General features: G+C 46.1%; 1 protein-coding gene across 1 annotated transcript in view; it reads right to left on the bottom strand.

Annotated features, from left to right (window-relative positions):
* The window catches only part of AGBL4 (AGBL carboxypeptidase 4), a 2,899,935-nt gene that overhangs the window by 506,990 nt on the left and 2,369,613 nt on the right, over positions 1-23,332 (bottom strand). The window contains exon 9 of the mRNA XM_073642636.1: positions 12,298-12,409. Within this exon, the coding sequence (XP_073498737.1) occupies positions 12,298-12,409 (112 nt within the window). The remainder of the gene's footprint in view (positions 1-12,297; positions 12,410-23,332) is intronic.

Below are 23,332 nucleotides of genomic sequence, written 5' to 3'. Positions count from 1 at the left end.
AAGTAAAGTCCTGGTCAGCCAGGGAAAAGGGGACTGTAAAGGAAATACTGGCCCATCTAAAGGACACTTTTGATACCCGCACCTCAGCAGAGATCAAGCTAAAATTTTATGGATGCAAACAGCGGGCACAAGACAGTATACGGGACTATGCTTTGAATTTGCAGGAGGCCCTGAGAGCCATTAAGCAGGCAGACCCTGACAGCGTGCGGAATGAGGATAAGCTGTTGACTGAACAGTTCATTGAGGGTCTACAGTCCAGCGCCCACCGAACCCAGTTGTGTGTAATGGCCTTGCAGAACCCTGATTTGGACTTTGCGCAGTTTAAAGACAGGGCCATCCGGGTGCTCCGAGAACCGGCACCAGGTGGCGCTGTAACCCACAGGCTTTGGGAGCTGATGCACAGGCTTTGGACAAAGCCCCGGATGCAGACATGCACCATCAGGTCCAAGAGCTGACCAAAAGCGTTGCTGCGCTAACCAGAACTGTGCAGTCTTTACAGGTGTCCCCTCCAGGAAAGATCCAGCTGGCTTCCAGTCTGGAGGACGTCCCTTGGAGCCGACAGAGGAGGATCCCATCGTCCAGAGGAAGGCCCAGCGACCGCTACGACCAGGATGGACAACCCATCTGCCGCCGCTGCAACCAACCAGGACATATGGCAAGGTACTGTCATTTAAACGGGCCCAACCTGGGGCAGAGGGCCGACCCCCAGGCATAAGACCATCAGGCCCATCGAGCTGGCATGATAAGTACGTAGGGGGACGACTGGTCTTGCCTGTGGTGCTGGATGGCATTCTTATGAGTGCACTACTGGACACCGGGTCACAGGTAACCACCATCCCCTATGTGCTTTTTAAGCGGTACTGGAATGACTCAGATATTACCCGCTACCCAGATGACGATTTGAGCATCATCGCAAGCAATGGTCAGCCCGTACCGCAGGTGGGATTCAAGGAGGTGACCATCAAAATTGGTAAAGTTGAACTGCCAGCGCAAGGACTGATTATTGTGGACATTGACCGTCGTGAAAGCCACCCTAAGATAACCTTGGGTACTAATGTTATTGAAAATTGTCTTGCAGAGATAATTGTCATATTACAGCAGGTTGCGGTGAACGCCAGCTCCAGCCAGCAGCGTGTCCTACAAAAAGAGATCAGAGCCCGGATGAAAAGGCAACAGGTAGAACTGTCTGGTGGTGAGATTGGTAGCGTTAGGATGAGTGACCCGTTCCCTATCGCCATGCCCCCAAAAGTGAGATGATGATCTGGTGCCGGACTGCAATCGGGTTAAGAGGAAGGGACTACCAAGCCATGGTAGAACCCGTCTACTCAGACAGTAGGCCCACCATTTTGACAGCACGGGGGGTGGTCGATGTACGCCATGGGAGGGTACCCGTTCGCATCCTAAACATTAGGGAAAGAGAAGTATACTTGCCCCGGTATGCCACTCTAGCCAAATTGTTCACCGTTAACCAAAACTCTGTGAAGGCTGTGGAACCCTTGCCTCCATCTCAACCAGAGGAGGGTAACGGCTCCAAGAAACAAATGGAGGACTGGTGTCAGAAGCTGCATGTGGGCACCGACTCCACTCCCTCACACCAAAAACAGGGAGTCTACCGGGTGGTGCAGGAGTACGAAAGAGTCTTTAGCAAACACCCGCTAGACTTTGGGCAAGTAAAGGGGGTAGAACACCACATCCCCACGGGAGACCATCCACCCATAAAGGAAAGATACCGCCATGTACCCCCTGCACACTATCAGAATGCCTAGGGAATGTTGCGAGAAATGAAGGAGGCTGGGGTAATCAGGGACAGCTGTAGCCCATGGGCAGCTCCACTAGTTCTTGTGAAAAAGAAAGATGGCAGCATGAGAATGTGTGTAGATTACAGAAAGGTCAACCGTATCACACACAAAGATGCGTACCCGTTACCTAGGATAGAGGAATCTTTAGCTGCATTAAAGTCTGCTAACTTCTTCTCCACTTTGGATATTACAAGCGGGTACTGGCAGGTTCCTGTAGCCGAGGCAGACAAGGAGAAGACCGCGTTCACCACCCCGATGGGTCTCAGCGAATTCAACTGTATGCCGTTCTGGCTCTGCAACGCACCAGGAACCTTCCAGCGGTTGATGGAGAGCTGCTTGGGGCACAGGAATTTCGAAACGGTCCTGCTATACCTGGACGATATCATCGTTTATTCCAAAAGATATGAGGACCATCTGAAACACCTGGCAGAGGTGTTTGACGCCCTTGCAGGCTACGGCCTAAAGGTGAAACCCTCCAAGTGTCATCTACTGAAACCAAGGGTACAGTACCTGGGACACGTGGTGAGTGCTGACGGAGTAGCTCCAGACCCTGATAAGATCACAGTGATTAAGGACTGGCCAAGACCCTCCAGCATTATGGAAGTGCGGTAGTTCCTCGGGTTGGTAGGCTACTACCGAAGATTCATCCCTGGGTTCACCAAAATGGCAGCCCCTATGCAAAACCTCCTGTTGGGTCAGTCAAAGACCAAGAATCAGAAGCTGCCCTTCAGGTGGGACAAGCTGGAAGAGGAGTCATTCCGCCAGCTGAAGATGGCCCTCACGGGGGATGAGGTCCTGGCTTACCCTGATTACGGCCAGCCTTTCATCTTCCACACAGACGCCAGTAACGTGGGGCTAGGAGCCGTACTATCCCAGATCCAGCAGGGCAGAGAGCGGGTAATTGCGTACGCCAGCCGAAAACTACGGCCCACAGAGAGAAACCCTGAGAATTATAGCTCCTTCAAGCTAGAGTTCCTGGCTGTGGTGTGGGCAGTGACGGAACGTTTCAAACATTACCTTAACTCTTACAATTCATAGAACACGATAGACCCCATTTGGGGCATATGCACTATCATAATTAATATTAATCAATGATATAAATACCCAAAAGCACTGTCATAAAAGGACTAATTGAATCCCATCGTTTATTTATATTAGAAAACAAAAGCATACAACGAAAGAGGGACTTCCAAAAATTTCTTTAGAAATTCATATAAAGTTTATTAGTTAAAATAAAAGGCACAAAATAGGGGGAAAGTGAACCTGAGAACAGTGGTAGCATAAAAAGCCTCTCACAAAACACGGTCACTGTCCCAATGGACCCCACATATTCTAAATTATACAGTCATACTACTCAGGCTTAGAAAACACCAAACTGTTGTTGTCATAGCAACAGTGGTTGACAATCAAATCGATATATATATATGTGGTAATCAAGTAAATCACCTCTATAATGCATCAATAATAAACAAGACGGAATTACTCATCAGTTCCCTTCAATGTACAATCCCTATAGTAATTAATAATTGCCAATACACACCAGGAATTTAACTAGATCACGGAGTACTATCCAGGAGGCCTGAGACAGAGGGACCCGTTGGGAGAGCGCACACGTAAGGTGAAATGCCCCGACGCGCGTTTCGAACTCCCTTCTTCAGGGGGCATGGGGATAGGTGGAACAGTAGGTTTATATAGGCGCCAGCTGGCGCTCTATGCCGGAAGTAGCGTTGCCATCGCCATGGAGACCAGGCAACGCCACTCGGCATTCCCGTAGAGCCAGATGTGACGCATGCGTAACCACGGAGACCAAGACGCCGGCCAGCCTCCGCGCCACATGACCTCCGGCAAGCGACGCATTGCCGAACAACATTATAGATACAGAGAGCTGGCGGGCATACAGGGCATCGCGACGCGCATGCGTTCCTGTCTACGGCATTCCCTTATATGCAATGCATATAATCTTCAAGAACAAGTGTAAGAGGTAAGTGTGAAACACCCATAGTGAAAGCAAGGACGGGGGAGAAGAGAGGAGGAGGGGGAAGGAGAGAAAGAATAGAGAAGGAAAATGCGAGGCGGACATCAAGGATAATGTTAATAAGGGGAACAATGTCTCAGGGATCATGGCATAGGACACATGATACTATTCCAAAACAATCTATACAGAAACCAATTCCTCAAACTGAGTAGAACTCGGGAAGGTAGATCACGAACAGTAAATCTCGACTATAAAATTGATCTCCACTCCTATATCAATTATAAAAGATCACCAGTCCCACGTTCGTCTCAGTTCATAGTAAAGTATATATATATAAAAAAAAAAAAAAGATAACATCCAAAGGGAGGTCACTAGGTTATTAATTAATAAACAACATATTTGACTCATACCCATTTTGGATCCTATATCATAATTCCCCCAACATAACATATCATAAGAACTGTCACCCATATAGATGGGTATAAAAGTAAGTGACACGGATGTCCATATCTGGCAGAGGTGTTTGACGCCCTGGCAGGCTACGGCCTAAAGGTGAAACCCTCCAAGTGTCATCTACTGAAACCAAAGGTACAGTACCTGGGACACGTGGTGAGTGCTGACGGAGTAGCTCCAGACCCTGATAAGATCACAGTGATTAAGGACTGGCCAAGACCCTCCAGCATAAAGGAAGTGCGGCAGTTCCTCGGGTTGGTAGGCTACTACCGAAGATTCATCCCCGGGTTCACCAAAATGGCAGCCCCTATGCAAAACCTCCTGTTGGGTCAGTCAAAGACCAAGAATCAGAAGCCGCCCTTCAGGTGGGACAAGCTGGAAGAGGAGTCATTCCACCAGCTGAAGATGGCCCTCACGGGGGATGAGGTCCGGGCTTACCCTGATTACGGCCAGCCTTTCATCCTCCACACAGACGCCAGTAACGTGGGGCTAGGACCCGTACTATCCCAGATCCAGCAGGGCAGAGAGCGGGTAATTGCGTACGCCAGCCCAAAACTACGGCCCACAGAGAGAAACCCTGAGAATTATAGCTCCTTCAAGCTAGAGTTCCTGGCTGTGGTGTGGCCAGTGACCGAACGTTTCAAACATTACCTTGCCTCTGCCAAGTTCACTGTGTACACGGACAACAACCCATTGACACACCTGGACACTGCAAGACTTGGTGCCCTGGAGCAAAGATGGATGGCCCGGCTGTCCAACTATGAGTTTACCATCAAATACCGGGCGGGACGCACAAATGCCAACACAGATGCCCTGTCCAGGATGCCAAACTTGCCGGACGGAGGGGAACATCCAGAAGAACTGGAAGAGATTGAACTTCCTGCGCTCCACCGTCATGGGATTACCCAGTGTTCCCACTGTGTAAGGGACAAGCACTCTGCCACGTTCAACCCCTTACCCCACTACAGCTGGGCGGAGACGCAAGACAGTGACCCAGCAGTCCGCCTGGTGAAAGAAATGCTGACACAGGCTGATGCCCGCCTTGACCCAGACGCTCCGGAAGAGACAAAACAGCTGTGGAAGGAGAAGAGTAAACTGTTTCTCTACAAGGGGAAGCTGTGCCTTAGAATTGTCAACTCCCGGACACATGAGCTGACCTGGCAGGTAGTGGTCCCAAGACGAGACGCGGCTAGGGTCCTGGAGGCATACCACGACGGAGCAGGGCACTTTGGATGGAAAAAATTGGAGTTCCTGTTGCATGAATGGTTCTTCTGGGTAGGCATGAAAGGGGCTATTGAGAGATGGTGCAGAGACTGCGGCCCGTGCAACCTGAGAAGGAAGGACCGTGCCAGCCAGAAAACTCCCCTGCAGCCCATCATCACCAAGCAGCCACTAGAACTGGTAGCCCTGGACCATGTGAAGCTGGCTCCAAGTAGTTCCGGGTACGTCTACGCCCTCACCATCGTAGACCACTACTCCCGGTTCCTGGTGGTGGTCCCTGTCAAGGACTTAACAGCTCAGACAGCAGCTAGAGCCTTCCAGCAGCACTTCTGCCGTCCACACGGGTATCCGGAGCAAGTGTTGACTGACCAAGGTCCAGCCTTCGAAGCGGAGGTCTTCCAGGAGTTCTGCAACCTGTATGGCTGCAAGAAGATAAGGACAACGCCCTATCACCCCCAAACCAATGGATTATGTGAGAAGATGAACCAGGTGGTGATAGACTTGCTAAAAACGTTGCCCCTGGAAGAACGCAGTCTGTGGCCTGAAAAACTGCCTGATCTGGTGGACTTGTATAACCCCATCCCAGTAAATTCTACCAACTGCACTCCGGCTTACCTAATGAGAGCAAGTTTTGGTAAGGTGCCTATTGACCTGGATATGGGAGTCCTGACACCCGAGGACACCTCGCCAGAGGCAGACTGGGATACAGAACGGCAGCAGTACCGGAAAGTGCAGGAGAGTGTTGAGAGAAGTCTGTCTCAAGCAAGAGAAAGGCAAGAGAGGACTTACAACCAGCATGCTCCCGCTGTTCCCCTGGCACCTGGAGAGCAGGTCTTGAAGAGGAAGAGGCGGCTCCATAAGTTGGTTGACCAGTGGGAGAAAGACCCGTACACAGTACTGCCCTCAAGCCATGGAAATCCGAAAGTATGCATTATCAGTAAGGATGAAGGAGAGACCACAGCCACTGTCTCCAGATACCACCTGAAGAAGTGTCCCGAGCAGCTGCAAAGCACTGATGAAGACCAAGATAGCCCTCAACCCGCAGAGGAAAGGGAAGAAATGGTCAGTACAGTACTCGGAGAATTTGCCCGGTCCTGGACACAAATTAACAACGCTATTGTGGTACCCGTCCTTACCTTTCTCCAGCCAGCCCCTCAAGGGCCTACAGAAGAGCAAGTAGTGTTGGGAGAGCAACCGGCCCCCGAGGCAGAAGATTCCATACCAGCAGCCCAGGAGAATCAACCGTCTGCTAGTAGTGAGCCTGCCGTGCCCGTAGTAAGCCAAAGAGTACGCAGAAAGCTGCCCAACCTACCCGTAACATCTCCAAACACCTGTAGTGCAGACACTAGCGAGCCCACTACACAAGGGGTGGAAACAGGGGACCCAGAAAGAACACCACCAGATAGTGTGTTACGTAGGTCCACCAGGAGCACTAGAGGTCAGAAGCCCGCTCGCTGGAGAATCTAGAAAAAAAAAAAAAGATATATACCTGGATATTGCAAATGTTGAAATGTTTTATGTTTGTTGCATGAATAATAATCATGTTTCTCAAGTTACCCGACAGGGTTCATGGACTGACAGGTTATGGACAATGAATAACCGGAACTGTACCTTGTAAATAGTTGCACCTGTTAAGTACCCCCTTTTGTGCTAGACCACAGAACAAAAACCCGTGGAGGTGGCTGAAGACGTGGTCCAACGCCGGATCATCGATGCCCTGTAGCCACCCCAGGGCCTACGGGGAGGGTTTGGGCCGGGTCCCTCAAAAGACATCTTGGGTGACATGGACACCTGGTTACGGAAGCGCTGTGACCTATAAAGACTGAACTCCTTGTACATATGTTGATGTGTTATTGCTTATACCCTGTTATGTATGTTTTAAAAAAAAATGTGTTTAGTCCCGGAGTACTAAAATTTACCAGGGTGGAATGTGGCACCCCAGGAGTCTGGTTGCCACAGTGGTAGAAATACCATGTCTGAGAGCGAGCATGGGTTTTCCTGGTCAGGAGCACTATCACATGCAACGCCTCCTGCCCCAGTCCAGGGAGGGGAGGAACCTGCCCTTTATAAACTGGATCTGGGGCGGGGTTAGGGAGTAGTTCCAGAGGAAGGGACAGAGCAGCAGCAAGGAGCTCTGTAGGAGACAGGAGCTGAAGGCCAGGGATTGGAGCTGATAGAGCTCATCCTGGCAGAAGACACAGAGAACCGGACACCGGAGTCCGAGGCTGTGAGGATATCCACATCCAGCAGCAGAAACCACCTGTCAGGGGATTTCAGGTCCTCTGGCCATAGAAAGCCCGGAGGCTCAGTCACACGCAAGGGACCGGTACCGCCATCGAGGAGCGGAAGGTACCAAAGGCCCCAAATCACCAGCCATACGGGTGAGCACCACACGGTACACTCAGGGACGTGGGCTACTACACAACTACAGCAGGGTAGCCAGGAAGAGTGCAGTCAGACGGGAAGGCCTACATCTCCACCTGGCCAGAGGGACTCTTGTTCGCTCACAGACTGACCAGGCCTCTAATGTTAGCCAGTACTCCCGGCAGGGCCTTCTTTATTACCAACAGTAAAGACCCTGAACTGCACGGACTCTGAGTCATTTCTGCTGCGCCCATGCACCACAACCCTCACCATCTACGCACGCTGCCCTGAGGCTATACTCCTCCCGTGGGGAGTTATACTACCCTCTGCTGCGCACACAACATCAGCCTCAGCGGTCTGCCCCGCAGCGGCGGTTCTCAGTGACCGCAATCCACGGGTGGCGTAGTCGGACATTTCTACATTAAAAACCAAGTAAACAGATCCGCCACTGGTTTGACCACCCTGAGCCATGGGACCGGGTCGCCGCCACGGAGACTACAACCCTTAGCATTACACAGAGACCCAGCTCCGGGTATTCCCCCACACACGGCCCAGGGGCGTGTCAACTTCACCCCCAGGAAGATTCGCCCCCGCACATTTCGCCCCCGCACGTTTCTCCCCTGGATGTTTCGAACTGGGGGCAATATATGCGGGGATGAGATGTGCGGGGGCAAAACATCCTGGGGGCCAAATGCTGGGGATGAAATGTGCGGGGGTGAAATGTACCCAGGGGCGAATTGCTGGGGGTGAACAGCTGGGGGCGAAATATCCAATTCCCCTTGGAAGCATATATCCTACTTTTACCTTCTATCATCCGCCCTTACGTTTTTAGTTATCCCTGATTCACATGATAGGGGATAACTAGCTAATCACTTGAGCTCTTTTCTTATGAAGTATTTCCTAGCTCCGTTCTTTGAATCGTTGGGGTATCCAGTGGTGGAATCCCAACAACCCACCAGTTATCACCTGGACACTTTGGGCATGAATATCTCCCAACAAACAATTGTAATATCTCTTTTAAAAAAAAAAAAGTTGAACATGTCTTTGGATATCTTGAGCCAAGGGCAAAAGAAATATATGTATTGATGTATTAATGCTTTTACTGCGATATTGAGCAGAAGTATTGTACCCATTGCCAATCTTTGAGAAGCATTCCTTAAGATGTTACCTACAGACCAGCAAGATGGACATTCATTTCTGAATTCACTAGAATTAAAAAAAAATAAAGATAAATTTCTCCCATTGTACCCGGGACACCAGCTAAAGTGCACAGAATTGTTGGCCAATACAGGCTTGAGCGTAGAGTGCCCTAATCTCCCACTTACTTATGGAAACTTCCATGAAATAACGGAGAAATATGATGGATCATCCAAATCTGGTGTACAGTAAATCTTTGTCATGTCCTGTCTGTTACTCAGTCTGCAGCTGAATGAAATGTATTTGTGAGTCCCAGCACAGTACTGCAATAGGGAAAGGTCAGAGGCCTGTATTGGGAATTACCCTGACCTTTACGAACACATCCATCACCCGAGCCCCTACGCCAGGCATCATCGCTCACACTTTAAAGGTCCTCTCGCCAGTAATCATGGCAAAAATAGATTTCCAGTCCTGAACTGTACTTCAATCCCTCCAACGTGCCGGTGCTATGGATAAATCACCGGTCATTGCGCTTTGGTAAATTTCTGTTTTTATGCCTGTCGGTCGAATTGTTTTGGAAAAGTTGTTTGTTTCTAATTAAATTAATCAGACGTTATGGAATCAATAGAAACGTTAGGATACAATTTAATTAAATGTGTTTACTTATAAATCATTTCAAAAGTGCCCAAATAATTAACGTTTCTATTATAGAAACTGGTGCTTCTATTAATGAGAACTGCTAGAGGCGGGCTCTAGACATTATTGGTCTCCTTCCCCCTCTGGCAGCTAAAATATATTCTCTTCTTCCTTTCCCAGCAGAAGGAGTTTTCTCAGCTCTAATATCATAATTCCGCAACCATTGATGGCTCAAAGGCAATATATGTTGATAATATGTCATACAGTGGCACTTGGGGTGTAACTCATGCTTGCCAACTTTTCACTAGAAGGATCTGGGAGGGGATGGCAAATTTCGACCATAGTCATAGCCTTTTCTTAAGTCATGTAACCTGTGCTGTTCACCATCTCTTCGCTCCCCCATTACATTCCATCACCCATTCCAGCCTTTCTAAATACATTTCCTAGAATAACTGATTTTTGTGATGTTTTAGGCAAGTTCAACAGGGAATGGGAGATATGCTGACTTTTCCAGGAGTCTGGGGCATCTTCCCTTATTAGTAAAGCCTTCTTGACATTATGGGAAAGTTGGCATGTATGGTGCAGCCATATCCCCTATATGGCTACACCATACTTGCCAACTTTCCCATAATGTCAAGGAGGCTCTAGTAATAAGGGAAGAAGTCCTAGACTCCTGGAAAAGTCAACATATCTCCCATGCCTTGTTGAAGAGGTAGCAGTCACATGTCAGCCCTATTGCATGCGTGGGTGCCACAAAAAAAGGCACCAGTATCATAAATAGCAGATGATAAGAGAGGACCCTGTTACAGATTTTTCACTGGGGTCCAGGACCTTCATGTAGGCACCAAGCTATGACCACAGCTAGGACTCCATGTGTCTGCATTCAGATCTGCCATGTGGATGATGCCTTACTGCGCCAAACCATCAAAGGATATACCTGGCGAGACCACACCATGGGAAAATTTGGATGCATCTTGAGATTAACAACAATGGAATATTATGATTCGACTTGAGAAACAAAACCACTCAGTGCCCTCAAAGTATAAATAATTGCCAATTATTTGCAAAGCATAGGAAAAAAAAAATATATATACAGTATATTTTACAAAAATATACATGTTTGAAATATCTCGAGAGTGAGCTTCTAAAATCCAGGGAGGCATAATCCTCTCAACCAGAACCGACTCTGCCCTGCATACATCATTTAAATCATCCAGCAAAAGAAATATGATGTTTCAATCAATCAGTGCCTGGTTAATGATTCAAAGACCTAACTTGTCTTGAACACAAGCTCTCTGGGAATATTACAGAGAATCCATCTCCTTTCAAAAGCTTAAATAGAACTTTATTTCAAACACTCATAAAAAACTTTAGTCCGGTCTCCCACAAAGCTTAAACAGATGCCCAGAGGGCTCCGTATGTTAAATATTTCGAAGGATTTTCATTTAAGTAACGAAAAGCTCTTATTCTAGATGTTTAAAAAAGTTGCCGCATTAATATGCAGAATGGAAACGTTCAGGATTTGGTTCCTTCCAGAATTGATGCAATTTCCATCTTTAGAATAATTCACAATTCTGCTCACTCATCGACTTACATGCCGAAGGGGGGTGTAAATACATTTTAATGGTTTTCAGCCAATGACTATAAAGATGTAGTGAGCGATATTGAATATACTGGAACTTCCAGGAAAGAAGATAATGAATAAGGACAACACAATTTTAAAGTGTGCTTGTACTTTCACACATAATCTGTAGAAATGCATGCCCTCATTTCCTGTCTGCACCCCCCACAACAAGGAACAACTGCTTTTGGTGCACATACCCATCTAATATGTTTAGGAACTCTCCAGATTATCCTCTGTACTTTGCCACCCACACCTTTTGAGTGGTTGGTTCCTCTTTTTTTACATTCTGCCAGCACTGTAGGAGCAAGTACATTGTTTCCCTCAGTTCCCAGTATGCATTTCTCCTGCCACTGTTCAATGACTGTCTACATCAGACTGAAAGCTGGTTTCTTTTGTAATGTCTATATGACGTTTCACAGACAGGAGAGCAGGAGCAGAGAAACAAAGAACCCTGTCCTCCACCAACTTCCTGTAATCCATCTCAGCATCGCTGTTGCTAGATGTGGATTACACTTTACAACAGGCAGCGGTCGGCAAGTTAGAAAGAAGAAACACACTTTGGAGTCTGCCGCTCCAGTCTTTGGATCCTTCCAGGCTCCCTTGCGTGGGCAAGGCCTATTATTCCCCCACAGTTGGCCCCATTTAGCGGGAATGGACGTCATCGACAGTAATGACGTGCATCACTCTTCACGTCATTACGTGAAGCCTCAGTGCTGGAGCACAGGAACATTCAAAGAAAGGCACAGAGGATCAAAATGCTGCAGCAGCGCAAAGACAGGTGGAGGACAAGCCTAGAACATGTCTATAATGTTTATTTTTTTACCCCAAACTGTCTCTCAAAAGAAGCAGGCGAAATGACAGACAAATGGCTACCATTTTCCTGGGTTCTTGAGAATCGAATCCCTAAAGATTTTCCAAGATTTTGAAAATTTGAAGAAATTTGTAATATATTTGTTTAGCAACAAATCAATTTGCTCATTTCTAATATTAATTACATAATTCAACTTTTTGATGCCCAGCACTATCTAGGTATACATAGCTATGTAAGCACCAAAAATGGATTCTATATAAGTTATTATAGAACTTACCGGACTGTTGTGCATCTCTAAGATTAGTTGCTTCACTCCATACAAAGTAGGGTGAGCCCATGGAGATGGGTCCTGCCAGTGTCTGTTAAGATCAAACCCCATTAGCGAACACCTGTAACCAAACATAACTTCAAGTCAATGCAGGTTTCTCTGGTTTCATATTTTCTGTATAGTCACGTGTTATAGTGCAAATGTACAGTACAGTCCATAGAATTCAATGGCCGTGCCTCCCCAGCAGAGAACATTTCATATATGAAAATAGTTCAATTTGAGAATACTATAGTAAAAGGCAATAATGGTGAGAAAAAAATGTATTTACTCAAGGGGGTGTGAATTAAAAATGATTGTCAGGTTAATTGATGCACCATTGTAAAGCTATAAAAAACACTCCAAACACTTTTTGTCTGTAGAGTGCAGTTTTGTGATGGGCCTGTTTATAACAGCTTTAGTTGATGTGCCATTTCAAGGATGCCTGCCATCTTGGTACATAGGACTGCTCTTGTTCTACTTTGACTCCCATGTGTAATGTCAACAGGTACAGTAGACTGCAAGTCTTCAAACTCACAGTGCAGAGTGTCAATGTATTCTGTGATGCAGCTATGCCTCCTGCTTGTGATATGTTTCCCCCTGTAAGCTCTTACAAGCAGGAGGCAGAGGACATCAATATAAGGCAGATGGTATACACTGGACATTTTGTAAACACTAATAGGATAGACAGTGTCATGCAAGCTGTAAAACTGTAGCTAATCAGTATATGGATGAGTCTACTAAAGTGCTACGCTTTTCTATAAAAACAGAAATTACATGACTTGATTGAGCTGCATAGGGAACATGGAGACACAAGTGTGTGGAAGAGGGGACATTAAAAAAATGTATTAAGCCTTAAGTCAGAAAATATCACAAATTTTGGCATCAATTTGCACCTGCTCATTGCAGGCATAGACTTAATTTTCTAACAATCCAATCCAAAATACACCAAATGCATTGGTATTGAAGAACAACTACTGAAGAACCAAAGGAAAAGGAAGGCAAGCCGCACAACCACTTCTTTACAACAAACCTTTTTCTCTTTAATCAAAAATCCATTTAAAAACTATAAAAAAGGTTCCCCATGAGGTAGAGACTGACGCGTTTCGGGAGCATAAAGCGCCTTTAGTCATTGTTTAGATGCCGAATCATGAGTGAATTATTTCAAAAAGTATATTATCCAATCACGAGTGAGCCGCATTTAACTCTTTAGTTACATACTACATAATCATAGATCCAACTTAAACACTTAAATAAGGTCACAACGATTAGCAACTACATACAGTACAGACCAAAAGTTTGGACACACCTTCTCATTTAAAGATTTTTCTGTATTTTCATGACTATGAAAATTGTACATTCACACTGAAGGCATCAAAACTATGAATTAACACATGTGGAATTATATACTTAACAAAAAAGTGTGAAACAACTGAAAATATGTCTTATATTCTAGGTTCTTCAAAGTAGCCACCTTTTGCTTTGATGACTGCTTTGCACACTCTTGGCATTCTCTAGATGAGCTTCAAGAGGTAGTCACTGGAAATGGTCTTCCAACAATCTTGAAGGAGTTCCCAGAGATGCTTAGCACTTGTTGGCCCTTTTGCCTTCACTCTGCGGTCCAGCTCACCCCAAACCATCTCGATTGGGTTCAGGTCTGGTGACTGTAGAGGCCAGGTCATCTGGCGTAGCATCCCATCACTCTCCTTCTTGGTAAAATAGCCCTTACACCGCCTGGAGGTGTGTTTGGGGTCATTGTCCTGTTGAAAAATAAATGATGGTCCAACTAAACGCAAACCGGATGGAATAGCATGCCGCTGCAAGATGCTGTGGTAACCATGCTGGTTCAGTATGCCTTCAATTTTGAATAAATCCCCAACAGTGTCACCAGCAAAGCACCCCAACACCATCACACCTCCTCCTCCATGCTTCACGGTGGGAACCAGGCATGTAGAGTCCATCCGTTCACCTTTTCTGCTTCGCACAAAGACACGGTGGTTGGAACCAAAGATCTCAAATTTGGACTCATCAGACCAAAGCACAGATTTCTACTGGTCTAATGTCCATTCCTTGTGTTCTTTAGCCCAAACAAGTCTCTTCTGCTTGTTGCCTGTCCTTAGCAGTGGTTTCCTAGCAGCTATTTTACCATGAAGGCCTGCTGCACAAAGTCTCCTCTTAACAGTTGTTGCAGAGATGTGTCTGCTGCTAGAACTCTGTGTGGCATTGACCTGGTCTCTAATCTGAGCTGCTGTTAACCTGCGATTTCTGAGGCTGGTGACTCGGATAAACTTATCCTCAGAAGCAGAGGTAACTCTTGGTCTTCCTTTCCTGGGGCAGTCCTCATGTGAGCCAGTTTCTTTGTAGCGCTTGATGGTTTTTGCAACTGCACTTGGGGACACATTCAAAGTTTGCCCTATTTTTCGGACTGACTGACCTTAATTTCTTAAAGTAATGATCGCCACTCGTTTTTCTTTACTTAGCTGCTTTTTTCTTGCCATAAAACAAATTCTAACAGTCTATTCAGTAGGACTATCAGCTGTGTATCCACCTGACTTATGCACAGCACAACTGATGGTCCCAACCCCATTTATAAGGCAAGAAATCCCACTTATTAAACCTGACAGGGCACACCTGTGAAGTGAAAACCATTTCCGGTGACTACCTCTTGAAGCTCATCAAGAGAATGCCAAGAGTGTGCAAAGCAGTCATCAAAGCAAAAGGTGGCTACTTTGAAGAACCTAGAATATAAGACATATTTTCAGTTGTTTCACACTTTTGTGTTAAGTATATAATTCCACATGTGTTAATTCATAGTTTTGATGCCTTCAGTGAGAATGTACAATTTTCAAAGTCATGAAAATACAGAAAAATCTTTAAATAACAAGGTGTGTCCAAACTTTTGGTCTGTACTGTATATGCAAATGAGGTAATGAAAAATGAATTCAATATTACAAATATGCAAGGCAAAGATTGCAAAAATGTAAAGCTCATGTATCATATCATTCTCCCAATTAATAAATAAATGATATATCATGTTTAAAATTCATCCCATTAGGGTTTTTTTGGTATTTAACTTTAATATGCTTCTCTCTGTAAAAGACGTTTCCGCTAATTTTGTGTCTGTAGAAAATGATTAGTTACTCCTGAATATGATGCATTATTTTTGACAACATAGAATGAATGTTCCAAAATCCTTTTATTTTTGTTTTCTAATGGAGCATCTGATGTAGCACACATCGCATGCTATGCACTCCACACAATACACATGGTGCATAGAAGTGGTTGTACCGCTTTCCTTTCTAATGCTATGATGTATGTTGGTGATCTACAATGGGGCTGGCACCCACAAGTTGGAGGATCGATACTAGTGTTGAGCGAACATGCTCAACACTGCTCGGTACTCGCCCGAGCATCACGCTACTCGGGATGTTCAGCGAGCACCGAGCTTTTCCGGGTTACTCTGGCGGGAGCTCGGGTCTCTGCCCTGCATGCTTAGCGCTCTTTACAGAGCCAATGAACATGCAGGGATTGCCAGCCAGTCACTGTAATGCCGCAGCCATGTTGTTTGTGGGCATTACAGTGATTGGCTGGCCGCACAGCGTCACCTCGAGTATTTAAAACCGGGCGCCGCCATCTTGGACACAGTTGCTCCGGATCAGACAGTGTAGGGACAGAGCTGCTGATTTAGGGAGAGATATATCCTGCAAAATAGTTAGTGTAGGGTCTGTAAAGGCTGCCAGATCAAACAAACAGTCCTTCTCAGGACTAATATCCATCCCAGGTATATCAGGCAGGCAGGCAGGCAGGCTGTATAGGAGACGCAGTGGTTATACCAGCAAACGCTGCATTACAGTCCTGTGTGCTGCTCCTGTTGCTGAAATTGCTGGACTTAGCTCCAGGTCCCGGGGGCCAGGAAAAATCCTTTTTTTTATCTAAATCCTCTTTTTTTTTTCCTCCTTCACAATGTACAAATACCCATCTTATTAACCTTTTGGTGCCCCCCCCCAAAAAAAAAAAAAGTGTGCCTCTGATTTTTCAGACACAAATATATCTGTTGAAAATAGTCTGGTGTAGGCCAGAGAAATAGAAGTGTGGTTTTGCAGTTCTATGGGCCATTTGTATCTAAAAAAAACAGTTTGAGTGTGTCGCTCACTGTTCAGCCGCAAATATATATATATTTTAAAAAGCCTGGTATACACCAGTAAATTATTACTGTGGTTTTGATGTTCCACGGTAAAACATCTCTATTATCCTGTTTTTGGCATTTTTTGCTGTATAAAAATAATAATAGTGTCTCCCTGATTTTTCAGACACAAATATATCTGTTGAAAATAGTCTGGTGTAGGAAAGAGAGACAGAAGTGTGCTTTTGCTGTTCCACGGAAAAAAATCTCTATTATCCTGCTTTTTGCATTTTTTGCCGTAAAAAAAAAAAAAATAGTGTCTCCCTGATTTTTCAGACACAGATATATATGTTGAAAATAGTCTGGTGTAGGCCCGAGAAATACAAGTGTGGTTTTGCAGTTCCGCGGTACAAACCTCTGTATTATCCACTTTTGGGCCATTTGTATCTAAAAAAACCAGTTTGAGTGTGTCGCTCACTGTTCAGCCGCAAATATATATATATTTTAAAAAGCCTGGTATACACCAGTAAATTATTACTGTGGTTTTGATGTTCCATGGTAAAACATCTCTATTATCCTGTTTTTGGCATTTTTTGCTGTATAAAAATAATAATAGTGTCTCCCTGATTTTTCAGACACAAATATATCTGTTGAAAATAGTCTGGTGTAGGCCAGAGAGACAGAAGTGAGCTTTTGCTGTTCCACGGTAAAAAATCTCTATTATCCTGCTTTTTGCATTTTTTGCTGTAAAAAAAAATAAAATAGTGTCTCCCTGATTTTTCAGACACAAATATATCTGTTGAAAATAGTCTGGTGTAGGCCAGAGAGACAGAAGTGTGCTTTTGCTGTTCCACGGTAAAAAATCTCTATTATACTGCTTTTTGCATTTTTTGCTGTAAAAAAAAAAAAAAATAGTGTCTCTCTGATTTTTCAGACACAAATATATCTGTTGAAAATAGTCTGGTGTAGGCCCGAGAAATACAAGTGTGGTTTTGCAGTTCCATGGTACAAACCTCTGTATTATCCACTTTTGGGCCATTTGTATCTAAAAAAACCAGTTTGAGTGTGTCGCTCACTGTTCAGCCGCAAATATATATATATTTTAAAAAGCCTGGTATACACCAGTAAATTATTACTGTGGTTTTGATGTTCCATGGTAAAACATCTCTATTATCCTGTTTTTGGCATTTTTTGCTGTATAAAAATAATAATAGTGTCTCCCTGATTTTTCAGACACAAATATATCTGTTGAAAATAGTCTGGTGTATGCCAGAGAGACAGAAGTGTGCTTTTGCTGTTCCACGGTAAAAAATCTCTATTATCCTGCTTTTTGCATTTTTTGCTGTAAAAGAAAAAAAAAATAGTGTCTCCCTGATTTTTCAGACACAAATATATCTGTTGAAAATAGTCTGGTGTAGGCCCGAGAAATACAAGTGTGGTTTTGCAGTTCCACGGTACAAACCTCTGTATTATCCACTTTTGGGCCATTTGTATCTAAAAAAAACAGTTTGAGTGTGTCGCTCACTGTTCAGCCGCAAATATATATATATATTTTAAAAAGCCTGGTATACACCAGTAAATTATTACTGTGGTTTTGATGTTCCACGGTAAAACATCTCTATTATCCTGTTTTTGGCATTTTTTGCTGTATAAAAATAATAATAGTGTCTCCCTGATTTTTCAGACACAAATATATCTGTTGAAAATAGTCTGGTGTAGGCCAGAGAGACAGAAGTGTTCTTTTGCTGTTCCACGGTAAAAAATCTCTATTATCCTGCTTTTTGCATTTTTTGCTGTAAAAAAAAAAAATAGTGTCTCCCTGATTTTTCAGACACAAATATATCTGTTGAAAATAGTCTGGTGTAGGCCCGAGAAATACAAGTGTGGTTTTGCAGTTCCACGGTACAAACCTCTGTATTATCCACTTTTGGGCCATTTGTATCTAAAAAAAAACAGTTTGAGTGTGTCGCTCACTGTTCAGCCACAAAAATATATATATTTTAAAAAGCCTGGTATACACCAGTAAATTATAACTGTGGTTTTGCTGTTCCACGGTAAAAAATCTCTATTATTCAGGTTTTGGTAGTTTTTTCCGTAAAGAAAAACAGTAGTGTCTCCTGACTGTTGTGACACAAAAATATATCTGTTGAAAATAGTCTTGTGTAGGCCCGACATCCCAGTGTGGTTTCGCAGTTCCACGGGTCAAATCGCTGTACTATCCAGTTTTGGGCCTTTGGTATCTAAAAAAAAAGCAGTTTGAGTATGTCGCTCACTGTTCAGCCGCAAATATCTCTATTTAAAAAAGTGTGGTATACCCCAGTAAACAATAACTGTGGTTTTCCTCTTCCACGGTTCTAATCTACTCTTTATTACCCTTTTTCAATTGATAGTGCAAGTGTAAGCTATTTTACTTCATTTGCAATGGGCAAGGCGCGTGGCAAGGGACGTGGAAGTGGACGTTCTGGTGATGGTTCGTGCAGAGGACGGGGCCGTGGCCAAGGTGAAAATGTGCCACAACCAACAGCCACATCTTCTCGCTCCCACTTCTTGACCGAATTACTAGGGAAGCACAGAACAACACCAGTATTGAGAACTGATCAGTGTGAACAGGTTATTAATTGGATAGCAGACAATACTTCCAGTTACCTGGGCACCACCACCTCCGGTCTGTCTTCCACACGATCAACTCTTAGTAGCCGTGAGTCTCGACCGCAAACTCCTCCTCACCCTGATGCTCCTTCCTCCCACCATGCCGAGTGTCGTCAGACAGCAAGTGATCCCACACTTGGACACTCTGAAGAGCTGTTCTCTGGTCTATTTCCATATTTGGGCCCCTCGCCTGATACGCTTGAAGTGGTGGAAGAGGAGATCCCATGTTGTGATGCCCAAATATTTGAACAGCCACGGCCACAGGAAGTCGACGTTGGCAATCTGTCACAAGAGGTGGACGATGACGAGACACAATTGCCACGAAGTGAGGAGGAGGATCGTGGTGCGCAAGTGGAAGAGGAGGAGGTGGTGGATGATCTAGTAACTGACCCAACGTGGAAGGAGGACATGCAGAGTGAGGCCAGCAGCACACAGGGGGAGGGAGGCAGAGTACCCCAACAGGCAGGAAGAAGCAGTGTGGTGGCCGCAGACAGAAGGCAGGCAACCGTTCCCCGTAACACCAACACGAGGGACGTTGCCAGTACAAGCGGTAGGTCTTCCAGAGTCTGGAATTTTTTTAAAGACTCTGCTGATAACCCCAAAAAGGCCATATGTTCCACCTGCCATGCCAGCATCAGCAGGGGTGACAAAACTACCAGCCTGACCACCACCAGCATGATCAGGCACATGGCAGCAAAGCACCCGACTTTGTGGGGCGAAACCCAGGGTCCACGACCAGTGTCAGCGGGTGTCACCACTGCTTCTTCCACTGTTGTGCGTGCAATAGAACCCCCTGTTGTGTGTGCAAGGCAATCCCCTGTCCATACTGCATGTAAAGATGCCCCCTCCTCTCAGTCTTCACTTGTTATGGCAGTTTCTCAAGAAACAGCATCAACGTCCACGTCCACGTCCCACCGCAGCGTTCAATTGTCCATATCCCAGACCTTTGAACGAAAGCGGAAATTCGCAGCTAACGCCCCACAGGCCACAGTCCTAAATTCGCACATTTCACGACTGCTTGCATTGGAAATGCTGCCTTTTAGGCTGGTGGAGACGGAATCCTTCCGCAATCTTATGGCGGTGGCCGTCCCTCGGTACTCGGTCCCCAGCCGACACTATTTTGCCCGGTGTGCCATCCCCGCACTACACAAGCACGTGTCCCAAAGCATCTGCCGTGCCCTCAACAACGCAGTTACTGGGAGTGTCCACCTGACAACGGACACGTGGACAAGTGCTTGTGGCCAGGGACGGTACATCTCTCTGACGGCACACTGGGTAAACATAGTGGAAGTCGGGACCCAGTCGGACCTTGGGACGGAACACATCCTCCCCACACCGAGAATTGCGGGCCCTATGTCAGTCAGAGTTGCCCCCACAGTGTACAGCTCCTGCGCATCCTCCTCCTCCTCATGTTCAGCCTCCATCTCAGATATCACCACATCAGTTACAAGCTGGAAGCATTGCAGTACTGCCTCCGCCAAGCGGCAACAGGCTGTGCTGAAACTCATAAAAACCATGCCTGGCTCATGTGGTTAACCTCGTGGTTCAGCGGTTTCTTAAATCGTACCCCGAGTTGCCAGATCTGCTCGTGAAAGTACGCCGCCTGTCAGCTCATTTTCACAAGTCGGCTACAGCTTCCGCCGCCCTTGCTGTGTTGCAGCAGCGTTTGCAGCTTCCGGCATACCGACTGGTGTGTGATGTCCCCACACGTTGGAACTCTACCCTCCACATGTTGCAAAGGATTTGTGAGCAGAAGAGAGCAGTTGTGGAGTACCAGCTGCAACAAGGCCGTCGATATTCAGGTCAGACTCCACACATAAGACCTCAGGAGTGGACCTGGATGTCTGACATATGTACCATCCTGACAAACTTTGAGGAGGCCGCCAAGATGGTGAGTGGCGATGACGCCATCATTAGTGTCAGCATCCCACCACTTGTCTGTCTTTTGCAACGCTCTCTGCAGAGAATTAAAGAGGAGGCATTGCAGCCAGAGTATGATGAGATGGATCAAGAAGCCGTAGCGGGCGATTACACGCAGCCCAGCCTCATCTCATCCCAACGTGCATTGGGGGACAATGAGGGAGAGGAGGAGGAGGAGGAGGAAGAACAGGAGCTGCTATCATGCGTTGTAGACGGTAGTACCTGTACAAGTGTCATACCGTCGGTTCAGCGTGGGTGGCCTGAGGACAGGGGGGAGGAGGAAGAGGAGGAGGAGGAGGAGAGCATGGTCAGTCGTCATCTTGGTGAGGACACGGAAATCTTGCCAGTTACCAGTCTGGCACGCATGGCTGACTTTATGTTACGCTGCCTTAACCGTGACCCTCGCGTTGTCAAAATGTTGGGTGACAGTCATTACTGGTTTGTGACACTTGTAGACCCACGTTACAAGGAGAACTTTCACTCTCTTATTCCCGAGGTGGAGAGGTCTACAAAAATGGGGCAATACCAGAAGGCCCTTGCTGCAGAACTCTTAAAAAAATTCCCATCTGAACACGCTAGCGGCAGAGGTCACAGTTCGTTGCCCAACCAAGGCGTACAGGCGAGAGAGATGCAACTCCAATCCAGCAGAGGCAGGGGAACACTGTCAACATTCTGGGACAGTTTTCTGACACCCGCCCAGCTTACAGGCCCTGAGGCGCGGGGTACTCTCACAAGGAGTGGAAAATTTCAAAAGATGGTGAGGGAGTACCTTGCCGATCGTACCAGCATCCTCCGTGATTCCTCTGTGCCTTTTAATTATTGGGTATCCAAGCTGGACACTTGGAATGAACTCGCTCTGTACGACTTGGAGGTCCTGGCCTGCCCTGCCGCTAGCGTGTTATCAGAGCGTGTTTTTAGTGCCGCTGGGGGAATTATAACTGATAAGCGGCCTCCTCCAAACTAAAAGGCCCCATTTCAAGTGAAAGCTAGCAGTATGGTATTGCAGCCTGCGGGTGGGTGGGTGGTTGGCTGCATATTTTCGCTTGCATTGCAAGGAATGGGGGAGGTACAACTGAACACTGCCCTGGGACAAGGACTTGCATGGGGATAGTTGCAAGTCTGCATCTTCTGATGCGGCAAGGATCACTTCTGATGGGCACACTTTTAGACAGTGACCTGGGGGTCAGAGATGCTTCCAGGGGTCTTCCCCATGCTGATCCCTTGTCTTTTCAGCACTGTATGCATGTGTCACACAGCACATGGCCAGATAAGGTTGTAAAATGTTAAAATGACATTTCCCGGTGAACGCATTTGTCACGGTTGAAAGCAATACAAAAGTGCAAAAACGCATGAAAAATGCTACTTGTGAACATAGCCCAAGGTGTGGAGGAGTATTTTTGTTTTTGGTTATTTATTTTACCTTATACACAAGTTTTCACCCTGGAAAGGAAATTCCTTAACATATTTCACAGGAAAACCGTTTCATTTTCGTTTTTGAACGTTTTATTGTGAGCCCGCAAAAGTGGCTTAATACCTCTGACCACGTTGTTGACAGCAGTGACCTGGGGGTCAGAAATGCTTCCAGGGGCGATCCCCATGCTGTCCCCATGTCATTTGAGCACTGTCACTATCGTTTTGGGCACTTTTTAGGCTTTCTACAGACTGCCGGGGGTGCTGCCGCAAAAATGCTCGGGTCTCTCATAGACTAACATTGGGCTCGTTGCTCGGGTCGAGCACCCGAGTATCACGGTAAGCTCGGCCCGAGCTTCGAGCAACCGAGCATTTTAGTGATCGCTCAACACTATCAGTCGTCATCTTGGTGAGGACACGGAAGTCTTGCCCGTTACCAGTCTGGCACCCATGGCTGACTTTATGTTACGCTGCCTTAACCGTGACCCTCGCATTGTCAAAATGTTGGGTGACAGTCATTACTGGTTGATGACACTTTTAGACCCCCTCTACAAGGAGAACTTTCACTCTCTTATTCCTGAGTTGGAGGCCCTTTCTGCAGAACTATTAAAAAAAAATTCCCATCTGAACACGGCAGCGGCAGAGGTCACAGTTCGCTGCCCAACTAAGGCATACAGGCGAGAGAGACGCAACTCCAATCCAGCAGAGGCAGGGGAACACTGTCAATGTTCTAGGACAGTTTTCTGAGACCTGCCCAGCTTACAGGCCCTGAGGCGCAGGGTACTCTCACAAGGAGTGGAAAGTTTCAAAAGATGGTGAGGGAGTACCAGCGTCCTCCGTGATTCCTCTGTGCCTTTTAATTATTGGGTATCCAAGCTGGACACTTGGAATGAACTCACTCTGCAT

The sequence above is a fragment of the Phyllobates terribilis genome, unplaced genomic scaffold, assembly GCF_046119375.1.
Source record: "Phyllobates terribilis strain yellow unplaced genomic scaffold, ASM4611937v1 Scaffold_8__6_contigs__length_399053987, whole genome shotgun sequence".
Taxonomy (NCBI): Eukaryota; Metazoa; Chordata; class Amphibia; order Anura; family Dendrobatidae; genus Phyllobates; species Phyllobates terribilis.
This window is presented reverse-complemented; position numbering and strand designations above follow the sequence as displayed.